At 38.5% G+C, this 20,581-nt stretch overlaps 1 protein-coding gene across 8 annotated transcripts in view; it reads left to right on the forward strand.

The window, feature by feature from the left end:
• The first annotated feature begins 1,286 nt into the window (after window positions 1-1,286).
• DNM1L (dynamin 1 like) overlaps window positions 1,287-20,581 on the forward strand; it is a 53,586-nt gene continuing 34,291 nt past the window's right edge. For 3 of the 8 annotated variants that reach the window (XM_080811444.1, XM_080811445.1, XM_080811448.1), the window contains exon 1: window positions 1,347-1,536. In XM_080811444.1, the coding sequence (XP_080667570.1) occupies window positions 1,435-1,536 (102 nt within the window). In that variant the 5' untranslated portion in view covers window positions 1,347-1,434. Of the gene's footprint in view, window positions 1,537-20,581 lie in introns of all 8 variants that reach the window. The other 5 variants (XM_080811446.1, XM_080811450.1, XM_080811451.1 and 2 more) reach the window with 4 other exon arrangements.

Consider the following 20,581-nt stretch of genomic DNA (forward strand, 5'->3'; position numbering starts at 1 on the left):
TCAGTGGGGAGCCTGCTTCCCCCTCTCTCTGCCTGCCTCTCTGCCTACTTGTGATCTCTGTCAAATAAATAAAATCTTAAAAAAAGATTTTATTTATTTGACAGAGAGAGAATGAGAGAGAGAGAGAGAAAGAGAGAGCATGAGAGAGGGGAGGGTCAGAGGGAGAAGCAGACTCCCTGCTGAGCAGGGAGCCTGATGCGGAGTTTGATCCTGGGACTCCAGGAAATTGATGTGAGCTGAAGGCAGGCGCTTAACTAACTGAGCCATCCAGGTGCCCTTTTAAAAATTTTTTTAGAAGATTTTTAAACTTATTTATTTGAGAGATAGTGAAAAAGCAAGAGTGCGCAGGATCTAGGGAGGGGACAGAGGGAGAGGGAGAAGCAGACTTCCCACTGAGCAGGGAACCCCACTTGGGTCTGCATCCCAGGATCCTGGGATCCTGATCTTAGCCCTAGACAGACGCTTAACCGTATGAGCCAGTCAGACACGCCTCTCCTCACCTACTTTAGATCTTTGCTTAAGTGTCACCTTTTTTTACTTCGAAATAAGAAACATTTGGAGGTTTGGAGTAGAGGAGAGGTAGGATCTGTCTAAAAAAGAAAAACAGGAATAGTTCAGTGGGCCCACTTAGAAAAAAGCAAGTAGGGCAGTTACCAGATCTCCGCTTTGCCAGGAATCAGGCCACAGCAAGTGAAGTTTTATACAGAATATAGAGAACAAGGGCTCAGCCTCCTCCCCCCTCCAAAACTCTTGACATAAGATTTTCTTAAAACTTTGTTTTTAAACACGTTTTTACAAAAATCTTGGCGAACCCGCGTGTTCTAACAGGGGCTGGTGTTGTGTTTTTGCAAAATAGCACCCCACGCCTTCTGTAGTATCACTCTACAGATCCTGTGCATTTGATTGGGGAGCCTGAGACATCAGCTATCCTTTTAAGATTCTTCAGCCCTCCCTCGTTAAGCAAGCGACCTCATAAGGAAATGACATCTTGGATAATCAAGATATGCCGCTGTACTTAACACACATTCATATCCGGCATTTTCGCACCCGTTAGGGCCCTAATACATAAGAGACACATAAATGTATCTCTTCCCTCCTGCTCTCGGGGCCTCGCTCCCTGGTCTTTTGACAGGTGCCGGTGAACCTTGTCAGAGCTCTCAGCTCTCCGCCCGCCCGGCGCCGCTCAGCCTTCTGGAAGTCGTAGGCCTCGGTGTTCCTCCGACCCAGGACTACAACTCCCGGCAGACTTTGTTTCTCTCCACCTTCCTCTTAGCGCGTGGCCTGCCGGGAGGGGGCAGGTAGCGGGCGGGCGGGGTCCAATGGGTGCCGGCTCCCGAGGAGAGGGCGGAGGAGAGGAGGAAGGAGGCGGACTCTGGGCCCCGGCCCCATTCATTGCCGCGGCCCGGTGGGCGAGGGTCCCGTGTTTTCGGAGTCATGGAGGCGCTAATTCCTGTTATCAACAAGCTCCAGGATGTCTTCAACACGGTGGGCGCCGACATCATCCAGTTGCCTCAGATCGTTGTGGTGGGAACGCAGGTAAGAGACGAGGGCGGCGTCCGCCCAGGCCAGAGTCCGGGGCGGGGGCCTGGTGGGGGTCTGCGGCAGCGCCCGCTCCCAGCTGGCCTTTGCGGCCTGTAGGGAGAGGGCGCTGCTGGGGGTGCCGGGGCTCCCCGGGCTCTGCCGCGCCTTCCCGCCTCGGGCTGCGTTGCTTCGGGCCTGGGAATCCGGGCCCGGTCGGGAGGCGAGGGGCGGAGCCGGCGCAGCGGGCCCGGCGGGTCCCAGGGGCGGGCTAGGGGAGGGACCGGCCGGCGGGCTGAACTGGAGTCCGCGGGGACCGGGCGCGGCTTGCCCTGCGGGCAGCTGCTTGCAAGGGCACCTGGGGGACGCGCGGAGCACGCGGGGCCACAGTGGGCTTGTGGTGGGCCAGCCAGCCCTTCCTCGGTTGGTTTTAGGGCGACAAGGTTTTTTTTTATTCCCCTCCTTGCTCAGGGGCTGCGGAGTCAGTTTTGGAACCGCGGGTCGGGACTGAGAAGGCCGCAGCTGTGTGGCACCAGAGTGTTTTCCTGCAGTGCAATCCGTTCAGGTTTCGGGAACGCCGAAGCAGTTTCAAAAAACAAAAAGCAACAAAACAAACACAAAACGCAAAAAATCAACCCACCCCGAAACCACCTGTACGTGGGTTTGAGGAAGGAATAACCAGTTTTTCTGAGTTGGCTGTGGTTATTTTCTTTCATCTAAATTGGGCATCAAGGTTCTCCGGTCTATGCATTTTGGGTCTCATAGATAGCTTAATTTTTTATGATTTTTTAATTTTTATTTTTTATTATTGCTTATTTTTTTAATGCAGAAATGTTGAAGAAATAAATTAATTCTAAAGTGGCAGAAGTACAAGTTTCATTTTCTCTGCCTGCTGCTTTTCTTGGTTTGAAAAAACTCGTAGGACTTTTATTACAGTTCAGAGGAACGCATTTTAGAGATTACTTGGTGTATTGATTTTAAATGTTTTCATTTCTTAATCTTTTCTATTTTACTTGGTTTACTTATTTTCTATTGCTACATCTTGTTACAATATTTTAGTGTAGAGTATAATTATGAGAGAGAATACTATAGAGTATATTCAAACACTGGAGACCTTGGAAACCGTAGACATCCTGCACTTTCTTGCATTTAAATATGGTAATAGAAATTATTTCAGAAACATATTTGCTTGGTCTGCTGTAGGATTGGTACAGATTCTGGTCTTTCCTGCCTACATATATTGTAGTACTTGTAACTCCATATTTGTAGTGATCGGACACTAAATCATCAATATAATATTGTGAGCAGTATTTTTGTTTAGCATGTTTTGTTCACTGCTGTGTTCTTGTTCCTAGCTCTGGAACTGTCTGGGGTATGTAGTGAGTGCGCTATAAATACTTTGAATGAATGGCTATCGGTCACTGTAACTAGATAATATTTTAAAACACTGGAACTTATATCATCAAAACGGATCTGTTTTTGAAAATAGAATTAAAGGAGGTGAAATAAATCTTCTTTGGTAGTAATTTGGAAATGTTTCCTGTCTGTGGACCAGAACTTTCCATATACTTTTAAGAGATTCTCCATGCTTTTTTAAGCTTGAAGCAGTAAAAGAATCAGGGCTATTGTGTATCAGCATAAATAGTTTAAAATCAAGAAGGATTTTTCTTACACAAAATTGAGTTTATTTCCGTGAGTAAACCTGTTGGCAGAATTAGGAAGGTCAGAGTGGAAAAGTTGAGATCTCACTGTTAGGAAAGTCGTTAATGTGTGCTAGCAAAAACCATCCTAGTGGTGATAGGTATATGCTGTGTTTGTTTGTTGATGTTTGAAGTTACTCAGAGGGGAAATTAGGTGTCGTTGTTGTTTTACATATACTGTACATGAGATTTGAACTTAAAACCCTGAGATCAAGAGTCACATGCTCTACTGACTGAGCCAGCCAGGCACCCGGGGAAATTAAGTGTTTCAAAACTTGATTTAATGAAGTTTATCTCTGTTTATGTCTTTATTAGCTGAAATTCAATCCTTTATTATTCGGGTACAGAAGAAATAAGATTACAAACACTGTCGTTTTTCCCATATTTTCCTCAGTATGATGAAAATCTTTTTTACTTGAATATGAGTATATCACTACTTTGTCATCCAAGCCATTTAATGTTTTGTACATTTATACAGCACATGCATTACATTCATATTATGTCTGGAATTCATTTATTATACAATAATTGTATAATAAATATTGTATAATAAGTGAATTCCAGATATAATAGGTGTTCTGACAGGTAAACTTCTCAGTAGTAGTGAAGATGTCTTCATAACACAGGTATAGTCACTATCTTACACATTACCTATATCTTAAATGGCTGTTGGTCCCATTTTATTGAACTTTTTAGAACTGTGATTTGCAAACTTAGTGTATGTAAGGATTACTTTGAAAATAAGTTCCTGGATTCCATCCCCAGAGATTTTGATTTTTTTAAATTAATTTATTTATTTTAATAAACATATAATGTATTTTTATCCCCAGGGGTACAGGTCTGTGAATCGCCAGGTTTACACATTTCACAGCACTCATCATAGCACATACCCTCCCCAATGTCCATATCCCCACCACCCTCTCCTGTCCCCCCTCCCCCCGGGATTTTGATTTTTTAAGTCTAAGTTGGGCTGGGCACCACAGGTGATTCTGATGCAGATGGTTCATAGATCCTAATTAAAAAGAATTTTAGTGTGTCTTTAACTTTAAAATGCACTAGACAGGAAGAGACAGGGAAGCTGAGCCCAAGGTCCTACTACCATCTGGTAGCATGTTCATCTTGGTGGCATTCTTGCTAATGTCTTAAATTTTGATTTTTAAAATTGCCCAAGTAATATTTCAAGCCTAGATTGTTGGAGGTGTTGAGAGAGAAACATGTTTATAGCTGTAGATCATTCACAGCTTTTACGATTTAGCTAAGTAGTTTTCTTTTTTCCCTAGTTGAGAGCATCTGTGTGGAAAGCACTGAAGAGGGGAGAGAAAAGGTTGACACTTTTGGACCATGGTGTACTTTGTAGGTGGAGGAGATAAGACTTAAACTTGGGAAATTTGATCACTATTTTTTAAGTTGAGAATTAGAAGGGTGAGCCCTCCCAAGTATGTAATCCAAACCACCACCCAGTATAGGAATCCCAGTACCCATGACATTTACCTGAGATGCTGGCTCAGAGTTGCTAGTAAGGAAATTTTCACTTTACCTTTTATTTCAGTGATCTCAGCATTCCACCTTTAGTAATTCAAAAAGGAATCTTGGGTTTTAAATGACCAGTTTGCAGACCAACCATTTCTTTCTTTTTAATTTAACATTTTGAAAATGGAAAGATAATTCATATAACATAAAATTCACCCGTGTAAAATTCAGTTTTAGTATACTCACCAGGTTATGCCACCATCACCTCTATCTAATTCCAGAGTTTTTTTTTTTTTTTCTTTAAACATTTTTATTATGCAGGAAAGAATCTGTACCCATTAGCAGTCATTCCCCATTTCACCCTCCCGGCCCATCCCCTGGTAACCACTAATCTATTTTCTGTCTCTATGGATCTGCCTGTTTTGGATATATATATATATTTTTTTTTTTACGATTTTATTTATTATTTGACAGAGAGAGACACTGTGAGAGAGGGAACACAAGCTGGGGAGTAGGAGGGAGAAGCAGGCTTTCCGCTGAGCAGGAAGCCCGCTGTGGGTCTCTATCCCAGGACTCTAGGATCATGACCTGAGCCGAAGGCAGACGCTTAACGACTAAGCCATCCAGGTGCCCCTGTTCTGGACATTTCAGTATAAACAATCATACAAAATGTGGCCATTTTTGTCTGGCTTCTTTTGCTTAACGGGTTTTTTAGGTTCATCCATGTATTTAACGTCATTACTTTTTATGGCTAGAATTCCATTGTGTAGATATGCCACAGTTTGATTATCCATTCATTATTGATGAATATTGGTTTTTTTCCACTTTTTGGCTATGATGAATAATGCTGTGAACATTGTTTACAAGTTGTCCTGAGGACATGTTTTCAGTTCTTTTGGGTATATACTTAGGAGTAGAATTGCTGGGTTGTTTGTTAATAACTCTTGTTTAAATTTGAGGAACTTCCACATTGTTTTTTTATTGTGGCTGTTCCATTTTACATTTCCTCCATCAGTGTATGAGGGTTTCAGTTTCTGCACATCCTCCCCAACTGTTATTGTCTTTTTAAAAAAGTGCTAAATTGGGACACCTGGGTGGCTCAGTCAGTTAAGTATCTGCCTTTGGTTCAGGTCAACCCAGGATCCTGGGTTGGAGCCCCTCAGCTCAGGGGGGGGCTGCTTCTCCCTCTGCCCCCCCCCACTCATGTTTCTGTCTCTCATAAATAAATAAGATCTTTTAAAAAAGTGCTAAATTATTCTAGAATTCTTTATTTTAAAAAAAGCACACACATCCCCCTCTCCCACACTGCTGTCTACATTTTAGTTCCTGAAGTCTTGCCCTTTCCTGCTGGATATACCTTCATTTGTTTTGTGTTCATAGAGGTGATGATTTCATTACATTTAGTAATTTTGTGCTAGATATTGTTCATAGTTTTCATTCATATATTGATTTCTTGTGAATATTATTAGGTGAACTTATATTTTTATTTTTTTCCTAGTTTCTTTATATAGCTCATGTGCTGCTTCCTTTTTTTTTTTTTTAACTTAAAAATGAGGTGAAATTTGTATAACCTAAAACTTGCCATTCAGAGATACAGTTCATTGGCATTCAGTACATCCATGGTCTTGTGCAATCACCACCTCTTTCTAGGTCCAGAACATTTTTGTCACCCAAAAAGAAAACTCCATACCTGTTAAGCAATGACTTCCTGTTTTTCATTGTCCTCTCCAGTCCTGGCAACCACCAGTCTTCTTTCCATCTTTGTGGACTTACCTATTCTGGATAGTTCATAGAAATGGAATTGTAAAATATGTGATCGGTTTATGTCTGGCTGCTTTCACTACAGATAAAAAGTTAAAAAAAATAAGAAAAATGTATTTTTACCTGTTATATTAATATCAAAGAATTAAGAGGCCTGTCTTATACAGTGAAAAATAAAAACTTAGTTAAAAACTGAATCAGCTTGGGGTAGTGTGTCATGAGTGAATATTTACTACCTATTTCCAAATGATGTTGGATCTGATAGCTTTTTATCAGAGAGAAAAAGCTAAAAATATGATAAAGCCTTTTCAGTGAAAGGGTCAATCTCAAAATATAAATCCAAAGCACTATAAATTTTAATACAGTACAATTTGGAAGAAACTAAAAGATGGTACTAAGACCGGGGACACAAATCTCTAATCTGGAAATATATAGATAGTGAATCAATTTGGGGGAATGTGTGGGGATGAAAAAAGCAGAAGCATTGCAGTGCCAAGTGAGCCCTATTTTCAGAGCAAGCTGCCTGTGACTTGCCATACTGGAATTTCTGTAGCCACTCACCTTCCTGGAAAGAGTGTGAATATTGGGTATTTAAATCACTGGGGAAAACAAACACTGTTCCAGCCAGTTGTTGAGGAAAGCCAACATTATTTGTAATAGGTAAAAATGAAAACTTAAAAACATGTTTTGTTTGGTCTGTATGTGTATCTGTTGACATAATTTTTTTGTAATTGAGATGTAATTGACATATAGCATTTTATTAGTTTCGTGAGTGCAACATAATGATTTGATGTACATGTATAGTGAAATGATCACCACAGTAAGTCTAGTTAATATTCATCACCACACACAGTTGCATTTTTTTCCTTATGAAAACTTAAAATTTACTGTCCTGGCAACTTTCACATAGAAATACAGTATTATTATCTATAGTCAACTATACTGTGCATTGTATTTCTAGGACTTACTTTATTGGGAGTTTGTATCTTTGACACCTTCATCCATTTCACCTACTCCCAGCTTCTGACAGCCAGTAATCTGTTCTCTGAATCTGTGACTTCTTTTTTGCTTTTGTTTAGATTCCACATGTCAGTAAGATCATGTGGTATTTGTCTTTCTCTGACTTATTTCAGTTAGTGTAATGCTGTCAAGGTCCATCTGTTTTGTTGCAAATAGAAGAATTTTTCTTTTTTATGGCTGAATAGTATTGCACATGCATATGTATATTAGAGTAGTCTTTTAAGATCTTTTGTATTCTGTGATAATAGCAACATCTCCTCTTTTATTTCTGATTTCAAGTCTTCGTTTTTGTTTTTGGTAAGCCTAGCTAAAGGTCTGTGTATTTTTTATCATTTCAAAACAACAGCTCTTGGTTTCATTGATTTTGTTTTGTTTTGTTTTCTTTTTAGTCTCTATTTCATTTATATCTGGTTTGATCTTTGATCTATTTCATTCCTTTCCTACTGATTTTGGGCTTCATTTAGTCTTTCTTTTCTAGTTCCTTGAGTTGTGAAATTAGGTGGTTTATTTGAGATCTTTCTTGTTTGTTAATATAGGCATTTATCACTATTAGATTCTCTGTTAGAACTGGTTGTGCTACATCCTATAAGTTTTGGTATGTTTTATCTTCATTGGTTTCAAGCTTTTTTTTTTTTTTTCTTTTTTCATCCGTTGGTTGTTCAATGGCATGTTGTCTAATCTCCACATATTTACAGATTTTTCAGTCTTGTGATTGATTCCTGGTTTCATACCATTGTGGTTGGAAAAGATTTTTGATATCATTTCAGTATTCTTTTTTTTTTTTTTTAAGATTTTATTTATTTATTTGAAAGAGAGAGAGCACAAGTAAGCAGAGCAGCGGGCAGAGGGAGAAAGAGAAACAGGTTCTCTGCTGAGCAGGGAGCCCGATGCGGGGCTCGATCCCAGGTCCCTGGAAATGACCTGAGCCGAAGGCAGCCGCTTAACCAACTGAGTCACCCAGGCGGCCCTCATTTCAGTATTCTTAAACTTACTAAGATTTGTTTTGTGGCCTGGTATATGATCTATGCTGGAGAGTGTTCCATGTGTGCTTGAGGATAATGCGTATTCTGTTAGTTTTGGATGGCATGTTCTCTGTATATCTCTTAAGTCCATTTGGTCTAATGTGTTTTTTTTATTTTATTAATGTGTTTTACTTTATTTTAAATCCAGTTCACTTAACATACAGTGTTATATTAGTTTCAGGTGTACAATGTATTGATTCCACAATTCTGTACATTATTCAGTGCTCTTAAACCCCCTCACTTATTTCACACCCCCACCCCACCCCAGTCTGGTAACCATCAGTTCTCTATAGTTAAGAGTTTACATATGAGTAACATCGTGTGGTAGTTGTCTTTCTCTGACTTATTTCATTTAGCATTATACTTTGTAGATCAATCCATTTCATTATAAATGGCATGATTTCATTTTTATGGCTGAGTAATATTCCATAGTGTGTGTGTATGTGTGTGTGTGTATTTATCTCTCCATCTTTCTGTCCATCTATCCTGTCTATACACACCACACCTTTATCCATTTATCAATCAGTGGAAATTGGGGCTGCTTCCATAATTTGGCTATTGTAAATAATGCTGCAAAAGCTGAAAGGGTGCATATGTCTTTTCAAATTAGAATTTTTGTATTTTTCAGGTAAGAACCCAGTAGTGGAATTACTGGATCATATGGTGATTCCATTTTCAATTTTTTGAGGACCCTCCATACTATTTTCCAAAGTGTCTGCACCAATTTGCATTTCCATCAACAGTGCACAAGGGTTCCTTTTTCTCCACATTCTTGTCAACACTAGTTGTTCCTTGTGCTATTAATTTTAGCTATTCTGACAGGAGTGAGGTGATATGTCATTGTGGTTTTGATTGGCATTTCCCTAATGAGTGGTGATGTTGAGCATCTTTTCGTGTGTCTGTTGGTCATTACTATATCTTCTTTGGAGAAATGTCTGTTCAGGTCTTTTGCCCATTTTTAATTGGATTTTTTTTTTTTTTTTGGTGTTGAGATGTGTAAGTTCTTTTATATTTTGGATACTAACCCTTTATTGGATATGTCTTTTGCAACTATCATCTCCTATTCAGTAGATCAGCTTTTAGTTTTGTCAGTTGTTTGATTTGCTCTGCAGACTTTAATTTTGATATATTCCCAGTAGTTTATTTTTGTTTCCCTTGCCTTTGGAGACATGTCTAGAAAAATGTTCTTCTGACACATGTCAAAGAAATTACTGCTTGTGCTCTCTTCTAGGATTTCTGTGGTTTCAGGTCTCACATTTAGGTCTTTAATCCGTTTTGAGTTTACTTTTGTGTATGGTGTAAGAAAGTGGTCCAGTTTCATTCTTTTGCATGTAGCTGTCCAGTTTTCCTGGCACTATTTGTTGAAGAGATTGTCTTTTTTCCCATTGCATATTCTTACCTTCTTTGTCAAAGATTAATTGACCAAGGCTCTCTATTCTGTTCCATTGATCTATGTGTCTGTTTTTGTGGCAGTACTATACTGTTTGGATTAATGTAGCTTTGTAGTGTATCTTCAAATCTGGGATTGTGATAATCTCCAGTTTTGTTCTTCTTTTTCCACATTACTTTGGCTATTTGCGGTCTTTTGTGGTTCCATACAACTTTTAGGATTATTTGTTCTAGTTCTGTGAAAAGTATTTTGATACGGATTTGCGTTAAATCTGTAGATTGCTTTGGGTAGTATGGACATTTTAACAATATTTGTTCTCCCAGTCCATGACCATGGAATATTTTTCTCTTTGGTTTGTGTCATCTTTATTTTCTTTCATCAGTATTTTATAGTTTTCAGAATACAGGTCTCTCACCTCCTTGGTTATGTTTATTCTTTGGTATTTTACTATTTTGGGTACAATTGTAAATGGGACTGCTTTCTTCATTTCTTTCTGCTGTTTCATTATTAGTGTATAGAAATGCAACAGATATCTGTATATTGACTTTGTATTCTGCAACTTTCCTGTATTCATTTATCAGGTCTAGTAGTTTTTGGGGGGAGTCTTTAGGGTTTTCTATACAGAGTATCATGTAATTTGCCAATAATGAAAGTTTTACTTTTTCCTTACCAATTTGAATGCCTTTTATTTCTTTTCTTGTCTGATTACTGTGGCTAGGACTTGAGTATTATGTTGAATAAAAGTGGGGAGAGTGGATATTCTTATCTTGTTCCTGATCTTAGGAGAAAAGTTCAGTTTTTCCCCACTGAGGATGATGTTAGCTTTGGGTTTTTCACATATGGCCTTTATTGTGTTGAGGTATGTGTCCTCTAAATCTACTTAGTTGAATGGATTTTTTTTTTTAAAGGTTTTATTTATTTTAGAGAGTATGAGACAGGGGAGCAGCAGGGCAGAAAGGAGAGGGAGAGAGAGAATCTCAGGTAGACTCCCCACTGAGCCTGGATCTCACAACCTTGAAATCATGACCTGAGCCGAAACCAAGAGTTGGTCGCTTAACCAACGGATCCACCCAAGTGCCCTGGTGAATAGATTTTTTTACTTTGTTAAATGCTCTTTCTGCACCTGTTAAAATGATCATGTGGTTCTCACCCTTTGTTTTGTTGATGTGTTGTAGCACATTAATTGATATGTGGATATTGAACCACCCTTGCATCTCAGGAATAAATACCACTTGACTGTAGTGAATGACTTTTTTTCAGGATTTTACTTATTTGTCAGAGAGAGCACAAGCAGGGAGAGCGACAGAAGGAGAAGCAAGCTTCTCATTGAGCGAGGAGCCTGATGTTGGACTGGATCCCAGGACCTTGGGGTCATGACCTGAACTGAAGGCAGATGCTTAACCTATTGAATCAACCAGGTGTCCCGTGAATGACTTTTTTAATGTATTGTTGGATCCAATTGGGTAATATTGGAGATTTTTACATCTATGTTCATCAAAGATACTGGCCTATAGTTTTTTTTTTTTTTTTTTTTTGTAGTGTTTTATCTGGTTTTGATATCAGGGTAATGCCGGCCTCAGAGAATGAAGTTAGAAGTTTTCCTTCCTTTTCTATTTTTTGAATAGTTTGAGAAGAATAGGTATTAACTCTTTACATGTTTAGTAGAATTCGCCTGTGAAGCCATCTAGTCTTGGGCTTTTATTTGTTAGGAGTTTTTGGTTTTGTTTTTTTACCAGCTCAATTTTGTTATGAGTAATTGATTAGTTCAGATTTTCTGTTCTTCCTGATTTAGTTTTAGAGGATTGTATGTCTCTAGGAATTTATCCATTTCTTCTAGGTTGTCAATTTGCTGGCATATTAATTTTTTTCTTTTTTGATATTATTCTCACAATTCTTATATTTCTGTGGTGTTGGTTGTTCTCTTTCATTTCTGATTTTATTTTTGTCCTCTTTTTTTCTTGATGATTCTGGCTAAAAGCTTATCAATTTTGTTTTATTTTCAGAGAACTAGCTCTTGGTTTATTGATTTTTTTGGGGGGTATTGTTTTATCAGTCTATTTCATTTATTTGTTTTCTGCTCTTTATTATTTCCTTTCTTCTGTTCACTCTGGGCTTTGTTCTTGTTCTAGTTATTTTAGGTGTAAGATTATTTGAGATTTTTTTTATTTCTTGGTGAGGTATGTATCACTGTAAATTTTCCTTTAAGAATTGTATTTTGGGGCATTAAAGATTTGGATTATTATGTTTATGCTCTCATTTGTCTCCATGTATGTTTTGATTTCCTATTTGATTTCTTCATTGACCAGTTGGGTGGTTATTACTATGTTGTTAAGCTTCCACTTGTTTGTGGTTTTTACCAGTTCTTGGTTTGTTTTTGTTTTTTTTTTTGTAATTCATTTTTAGTTTTATACTTTTGTAGTCAGAAAAGATGCTTATGATTTCAGTCTTCTTAACTTTATTGAGACTTGTTTTTATAGCCTAACACGTGATATCAACAAAAAGGTTGTGTATTCTGTTTTTGGTTGAAATGTTCTGTATATATTTAAGTCCATCTGGTCTAACATGTCATTCAAAGACACTGTTCTTTGGGGTGCCTGGGTGGCTCAGTTGTTTAAGTGTCTGACTCTTGATCTCAGCTCAGGTCTTGATCTCAGCTGGCTCACGTTCTTGATCTCAGAGTTATGAGTTCAAGCCCCTGAACAAAGACACTGTTCCTTTATTGAATTTCTGCCTCAATGATCTGTCCATTGATATAAGTGGGGTCTTAAAGTCCTTTGCTATTATTGTATTATTAATTTTGTAATGGTAAAAATACAAAATAATAATTTTGTATTATTGTATTACTATTAATGTTTCCTTTTGTGTCTTTGCTTTATGTATTTAGGTGCTCCAAGTTTGGGTGTGTACATACTTAAAATTGTTGTATACTCCTGTGGGATTCACCTGTTTATCATTATGTAATGCCCTTCTTTGTCTCTTGTTAGAGTCTTTGTTTCCATTTTGTCTGTATTGCTACTCCAGCATTTTTTTTTTCATTTCTGTTTGCATGGCATGTTGTATTCCATACTTTTTTTTTTCAAGATTTTATTTATTCATCTGACCTCTGTCAGATGTATAAATAAAAAGTTAGGAGAGAGGCAGGCAGAGAGAGAGGGGGAAGCAGGCTCCCTGCTGAGCAGAGAGCCTGATGCGGGGCTCGATCCCAGCATCCTGGGATCATGACTGGAGCCGAAGGCAGAGAGTCTTTAACTCACTGAGCCACCCAGGCACCCCTGTTGTATTCCATACTTTAACTCAGTTTTTAATGTATCTTTAGGTTTGAAGTGAGTTTCTTGTAGGCATTGTATAAACGAGTCTTTTTTGTTTCTTAATCCATTTCACTGCCCTGTGTCTTTTGGTTGGTGGAGCATTTAGTCTATTTACATTTAAGATAATTATTGATAGGTGTGTATTTTTTGCCATTTTGTTAATAGTTTTTTTTTGTTTTTGTAGTTCTTCTCTGTTCCTTTTCTCTTTCTCTCTTCCTTTTTATTGATGACTTTCTGTAGTGTTATGCTTCATTTTCTTTTTCTTTATTTTTAGGTTTGTAGTTACCATGAGATTCATATGTAGGGTCGTAAGTATATAGCAGTCTGTATTAAGTTGGTGGTCATTTAAATTTGAACACATTAAAGATTTTATTTTATTTTATTTTTTATTTTTTTTTATTTGACAGAAATCACAAGTAGGCAGAGAGGCAGGCAGAGAGAGAGGAGGAAGCAGGCTCCCTGCTGAGCAGAGAGCCCGATGCGGGGCTCGATCCCAGGACCCTGGGATCATGACCTGAGCCGAAGGCAGAGACTTTAACCCGCTGAGCCACCCAGGCGCCCCTAAATTTGAACACATTAAAAAAAAACTTTTTTACTTCCTCCTCCATGCTTTTTGTATATGTTGTTATATTTTACATCTTTTTTTCTTCATAATTTTCTTATTTCTAATTATGGCTTTTCTCCCCCCCACTTATAGAAGTCACTTTTCACTTTTTGTAAGGCTGGTTCGGTGGCAGTGAACTTCTTTAATTTTTGTTTGAGAAACTGTTTTTTTCTCTCTCCAGTTCTGAATGATAACCTTGCCGGATATAGTATTTTTGGTTGTAGGTTTTTTTTTTCCTTTTAGCCCTTTGAATATATCATGCCACTCTCTTCTGGCTGCAAAGTTTCTCCTGAAAAATCAGCTGATAGCCTTGTGAGGTTTTCCTTTTACGTAACTTTTTTCCTCTCCTGCTTTTTAAATTCTCTCTTTATCTAACTTTTGCTATTTATGTTATGTTATCTTGGTGTGGGCCTCTTGGGTTCATCTTGTTTGCAGCTCTTTGTGCTTCCTGAACTTGGATGTCTGTTTCCTTCCCTTGGTCAGGAAAGTTTTTAGCTGTTATTTCTTCATATTGTTTTCTGCCCTTTTCCCTCTTCTCTTCTGGGACTCCTGTAATGTGAATGTTAATTCCCTTGATGTTGTCCAAGAGATCCCTTAGCCTAATTCCTACCTTGAAAAATTCTTTTTTTCTTTTTGTTCTTCAGCTTGGGTGCTTTCCATTACCCTGTTTTCCATCCAAACTGCTAATCCAGCCTTTTGTATCCTCTTATGTGCTGTTGATTCTCTCTAGTGTATTTTCCATTTTAGTTAATATGTTCTTCAAATTTGATTACATCTTTTTAGCATTTACTACCTCTTTATTGAAGTTTTCACTGAGTTCTCCCACTCTTCTCTGCAGTCTGGTGAACGTCTTTATGATCATTATTTTATTTTATTTTACTTTTAAAGATTTTATTATTTTATTAATTATTAATATTATTTCTTATTTGACAGAGAGAGTTAGGGAACACAAGTATGGGGAGTGGGAGAGAGAAAAACAGGCTCCCCTCTGAGCAGGAAGCCTGATATGGGGCTCTATCCCAAGACCCTCGGATCATGACCCAAGCTGAAGGCAGTTGCTTAACAACTGAGCCACCCAGGTGCCCCTATGATTGTTATTTTAAACCTTTATCAGGCATATTGCTTATCTCTGTTTTCATTTAGTTGTTTTTTTCTGAGGTTCTGTTCTGTTTTGTTTGGAGCATATATAATGCTTGACTTGCATTATTTGTTTCCATGAATTGGGTGGGACAGCTACTTCTCCTAAACTTGAAGGTGTGGTCTTGGGTATAATCATACCCTGTGTAGACTGTGTGTGCTTGGTGACTTTGGCTGACTGGAGCAGTGTCTGGAGTGGAACCCTGGGGCACTCTGTGCTGGGGCCTCCCTGGTGGAATGACCAGCAAGGAATTGGGCATGGGCCTGGTGATCCAGGGGCCTTCCACTCGGAGGGTACTCTGGCAGCACAGTTGAAGATGAAGTGGGTGCAAGGTTGGGGGTCCCAGGTCTTTCCCTACAGAGGGCACCCTGGTAGGGCAGCTAAAGCTGAAGTGGATATGAGCTGGTCCTTGGGTTCTCCACACAGGGCGCCGTGGCCAGATTGCCGAAGCTAAAGTGGATACAAGCTGGTATGTCTGGGGGTACTTAGTGCAGGGGGTGCCCTGGCAGGGTGGCTAGAGCCAAGGCTTGGTGGGCCAGGGTATCCTGGAGCACCCTGTGCAGGGGGTGCCCTGTTAGGGTGACTGCAGGTAAGATGCGGTGCAAGCCAGGGGATCTGGAGTGCTCTGTTCAGGGACTCCTTGGTGAGGTGGCTGGACCTGAGGCAGCATGGGCCAGGGGTTCCTGGGGTGCTCCATGCAGGAGGTCCCTTGGTAGAGTGGCTAGATCCAGGCAGGTGTGAGCCAGGTAGTCCTGGAGTACTCTGTGCCAGGGGTGTGCCCTTGCAAGTGATGTGGGCCTGTGGTGTTCTGGGGTACTTGGTGCCTGTGTCACCTTGACATGACAGCTGGAGCTGTAGTGAGTGCTGACCAAGGGTGTTTTGGTGTGTGTCACACTGGTGCTGTCTTGATGGGATGGCTATGGCTGATGTGGGCTAGAGACCCAGTACTCTCTGAGGTGGTAGGTTGGCTCTGGCACCTGGAACTCTGTTCCCAAATGCACTATCAAGGTGAAAGTGAATGTAAACTGTGGCACTTGCCAGCTCCTCCAATCTGGAGAGAGTCCCAGCAGTTCCCCCACTATTTGGTGGTTGTATGGCTGGATCTTTTATATACTAATTGCTTTAATATTATTTCTTAATTAATTAATTTTTAAATTTCTTACCACTAGATATAGTGTTAGCTGTGACTTTATTGTAGATATTTTTTATTAAGTTAAGGAAATTTCTTTCTATTCCTAGTTTACTGAGAATTTTCTTTTTAATGATTTTACCCATTTTTATTTGAGAGAGAGAGATAGCAAGAGATAGAGAATGAGCAAGGAGGAAAGGGAGAATCAGGTACCCCAATGAGCAGGGAGCCCTCTGTGGGTCTCGACTCCAGGATCCTGGGATCATGACCCAAGCCAAATGCAGTTGCCTAACTGACAAAGCCACCCAGGTGCCCCTACTAATTGCTTTTTTAAACCACAGTTTTTTTGTTTGTTTGTTTGTTTGTTTGTTTTTCCTCTGTGCCCCTTCATACTATTCCTCCGTACTGCAGTTCACAGTGTTGGGGGTAGAGGTTCCTTTCCTTATGGTGTCTGGTTTCTTCGTCTCTCTTGCCATTTTCTATGTGGCCTCTCTGTTTTGTGGTGTAGAAGCTATTCAGGCAGAAGTGCTGTATAATTAGGTGTAGATTTGGTGTGTCTGTGGAGGAGGTGAGTTCAGCATCTTAAATTGCTATCTTGGATGGGACTCTTGTTTATTGTCGCTTTTTAAATTTATAGTATTTAATTGTGGTTTTATTATATCTCCCTGATGATTAACAAGTTTGAGCATCTTAACTTTTCTCTTGTCCTTTTGTGGTTCTGTTTTTGTGAATTTCTGCTCCTATCTCAGCTCTTATTTTCTATTAGCTTATTCATCTTTTTTCTTACTGATTTGTAGAAGTTGCTTTTGCATTTTGCTTACTAGTTCTTTGTCAGTTATAGGAATCACAAATATTTTCCTTTTAATTTTTTTTGTATGAGTAAAAGAAATTTCAATTTTACTCTAGATGAATTATCAATTTTTTTCTCTAGTTTTTACATTTTATGTGTTAGGGAGTCAGGAAGGTATACTTTAATATTCTCTAGTACTTTTTAAACTTTGTAATTCATTTGGAAATTTTTCTCCTTTATTTTGTTTTTTTTCACAGCTTTATTGAGATGTTGTTTATATACCATAAAGTTCACCCACTTGAACTGTATAATCAGTGGTTTTTAGCATGCCTATAGAGTTGTGCAACCATCACCATAATCTAGTTTTAGGTATTTCATCATTCTAAAAAGAAACCTTGTATCCATTAGAGGTCCCTCCCCATTTCCCTCCATCCCCAGTGCTTGGTAGCCACTTACTCTACTTTCTTGCCTGTTCTGGACATTTCATATAAACAGGATCAAATATTTTTCTGATTACTTCTTTCACTTAGCATAATGTTCTTGAGGTTCATCCATGTTATAGCATGTGTCAGTACTTTATTTCTTTTCATGACTGAATAATGTAAAAAAAATGTATAATATTAAGCATTATACATGTGGGGCTTAATCCCAAGAGTCTGAGATCATGACCAGAGCTGAAAGCGAGAGTTGGACACTCATGCAACTGTGCCACCCAGGTACCCCTACAACATTTACAAGAAAATGAGTTTGCCATGTTTCTTTGTAAATCCTCCAATACCAGTAAGTTGGGGATGAACCACAAACAGCTCCAAGTCTTGTGTATTACTATCTATGTACAAAGAAGCGGGGGATCAGTGGAACATGGAAGAAGAAGAGGGAAGCAGTGGAACATCAGATGAATCTGGGAGTCAAAAAATAGACAAAAATCACTGGAAATCTTGGATGGCCATTTTAAGAATGCCAGCTGAAACTGGGTGGGGTTTTGTACACACAGATAGTGGGTGTGTGAGAGAGGTCTGTGGTCAAGTCTTAAGGGACTAGAGAATCGTTGTGAAACTTTGAAAACTAACCAACCAAAGCTTCTTTCCATGACCAATTCTCAAAAGTGCAAAAGAAATGAGAATATAACTGAGCATCGCCTGAAGAATACAGCAAATGAAAGAGAAGATCCTGATAAAAGTGGTGGAGAGATAAGATATCAGAAAACAAAGAACTATATTTTTGAACACATTGTGTATAGATGAGGGAGTTTTACGAGTGTGAAGTTAAAATAGCAATTCTAGGCCAAGCTTTTTTCTGAAGTTTAGAAAATGATTGTTGTCAAGTCTCACAAAGTTTTTAAAGAAAAATGAGACTCAGAATAGCAGCCCTGTAGACAAGAAAGCACACCAGAAAGACATATCCACAAAGCAGATGAAACAATTAGATATTAAGACAAAAGGCAAGACAAGACATAATCCCAACAAGGTATTACAAAAAAAAAAAATGCGTAAGGAAAAAATAAAAACTAGGTGATAGAACTTAGTAAAATATTAGAAATGAAAGAATATTTATTTAAAAAATGAAGGGAATAGAAGGAGTACAAGAGCAAATAAACATTATGGACAGTACCTTGAGAGAGAAAGATGAAAAGGAAAAACATTAAAAATAAGGGTAAGAAATAGTTGTAAAACGAATTTGACAGAAGCTAACATATTGAAAACAGGCAGAGAAGATCTAACATATGTATAATGGGAGTGCCCCCCCCCTCGGCCAATAAAGCTAGTAAGGGAACAGATACTAAAAATTTAACAATTAAAAACAGATTTGGAATTCCGTTTTGAAAAAGCACAACACATACCTGAGAACACTGACATGGAAAGACCAACCTTGAGATATAACATAGTCTAGTAAATTATTGGACTTTAAAGGAAAAATAAAAAGCCCTCAGACATGTAGGCAAGAATTCACAAAGTCTCTTAGAAGGAAAATCAGATTTTTGTCATACCTTTCAAAAGTAACCGTTCATGAGAGAAAACATTTATGAGAAGACTTATGAGAGAAGACACAATTTATTGTGGAAATTTTATATCTAATATATTCAAGAGTGTATGAACCCAAGATTTTATATATAATCAAGCTGATTTTCAGGTATAAAAGTCCCAGAGAGTTACATATGTGTTAGAATTTAAAGAATATTGCTTCCAGTAGCCCTCCCGAGGAACCTACTGAGAACAAGCTTCAGAGAATCAAAATGACTAGAGAGGCATTAATATAAGGACTGATGTTATCGTGACACTTGCAGAATCAAAGGATGGCTAAAAAAGGGGAGAGTATGGTCTACAGAGAGGTGGGAAAGAGAATGGAGGGATTAAATACAAAACATTTAAAAAGTTATTTTCAGTTATCTTATTGGTGGTACCATTGGTAGTATTTGGAGACTCTGCAATGTGAAATAAAAGCAAATGAGTAATTGTGTATTATTCTACTTCTGTCATGAACTTTGTCCTTAAGAACTATGATTCTTGGTATAGAGGAAAAGAGACAACTTATTTTGAGAAATGTATATTTGTGTATGGGTGGGTAGGGCAGGTGTTGGTAGCTGAGATAGAGAAATAAGCTAAATGTTTAACTCTAGGAGTTTTTAAAAAGAGGAAAAGATAACCCCTCTTTTTCAGAGGAGGGAAGAAGTAGAAATTAACAGTATTAGAAAAATAACTACAAAATGAAATCAGTAAAAGATTTGACCAGTAAATCAGTTTAACAATCAACTGGAAAATTTGGTCAGAAGAAACAACATAAAGACAAAATATTAGAAGTAAGGAAAATGAACAGTTTCTGAGAATATTATAAGCAGTATGCTTGTAAATTTGAAAATTCAGGGTGTTAGATCATTTCTTTTTTTTTTATGGACAGGTTTTATCAAACGCATAAAGAACAGGAAATTTCCATATTTAAATTTTTTTAGAAAAGAAATGATAGAAATCATCCCATTTTTCTTTTTTTTTTTTTTTAAGGGTTTATTTATTTATTCGACACAAGAGAGATCACAAGTAGGCAGAGAGAGAGGGGGAAGCAGGCTCCCCGCTGAGCAGAGCCCCGGATGCAGGGCTCTATCCCGGGATCCTGAGACCATGACCTGAGCCGAAGGAAGAGGCTTAACCACTGCGCCACCCAGGAGCCCCATCCCATTTTTCTTAATGAGATGCATAAACCGAGACACTAAAACTTGGCATAATCTTCAATTTGACCATTCCACTCAACATTCCTTTTCTTTATCAGAGGGGACTTTTCTGGACAACATGAGTGAGCCCCTATGTCCTCTGGCATCTGATAGGATTTGGAAATGAGGAGCCCTGGCAGGAATTGGAGAAAAGAGGAGATTAAAATATTTAAATATTCCTGTAGCTCATTCTCCGTAAGATGCCTTGGGTTGGCACTCCCTCTTCTCAAAGTCCTAGTCTTTTCTTCAGGGCCTGTATAAGTGGTGAGAACTTGCCTGGGTTATTGTACCATCCCTTGTAATTTCTGTGAGCCTTATCCTCAGCTTTGTAAAGTGTCTGCTTGTAAATAAATTTTCCTTAAATTAACTAACTTGAGTGGGCCATCTGCTTTCTGTAGATTCTTTCTGATACAATAGATGAATTTAGGATTTTTGCTCTTGTAGAAAATATGAAAGTAAAAGTTGTATTAGTTTTGCCTAAGAAGAAGTATAGCACAGAAAAAATACTCCGTACAGAAAATATTGCATA

This window comes from Martes martes (assembly GCF_963455335.1).
Source record: "Martes martes genome assembly, chromosome: 8".
NCBI lineage: Eukaryota > Metazoa > Chordata > Mammalia > Carnivora > Mustelidae > Martes > Martes martes.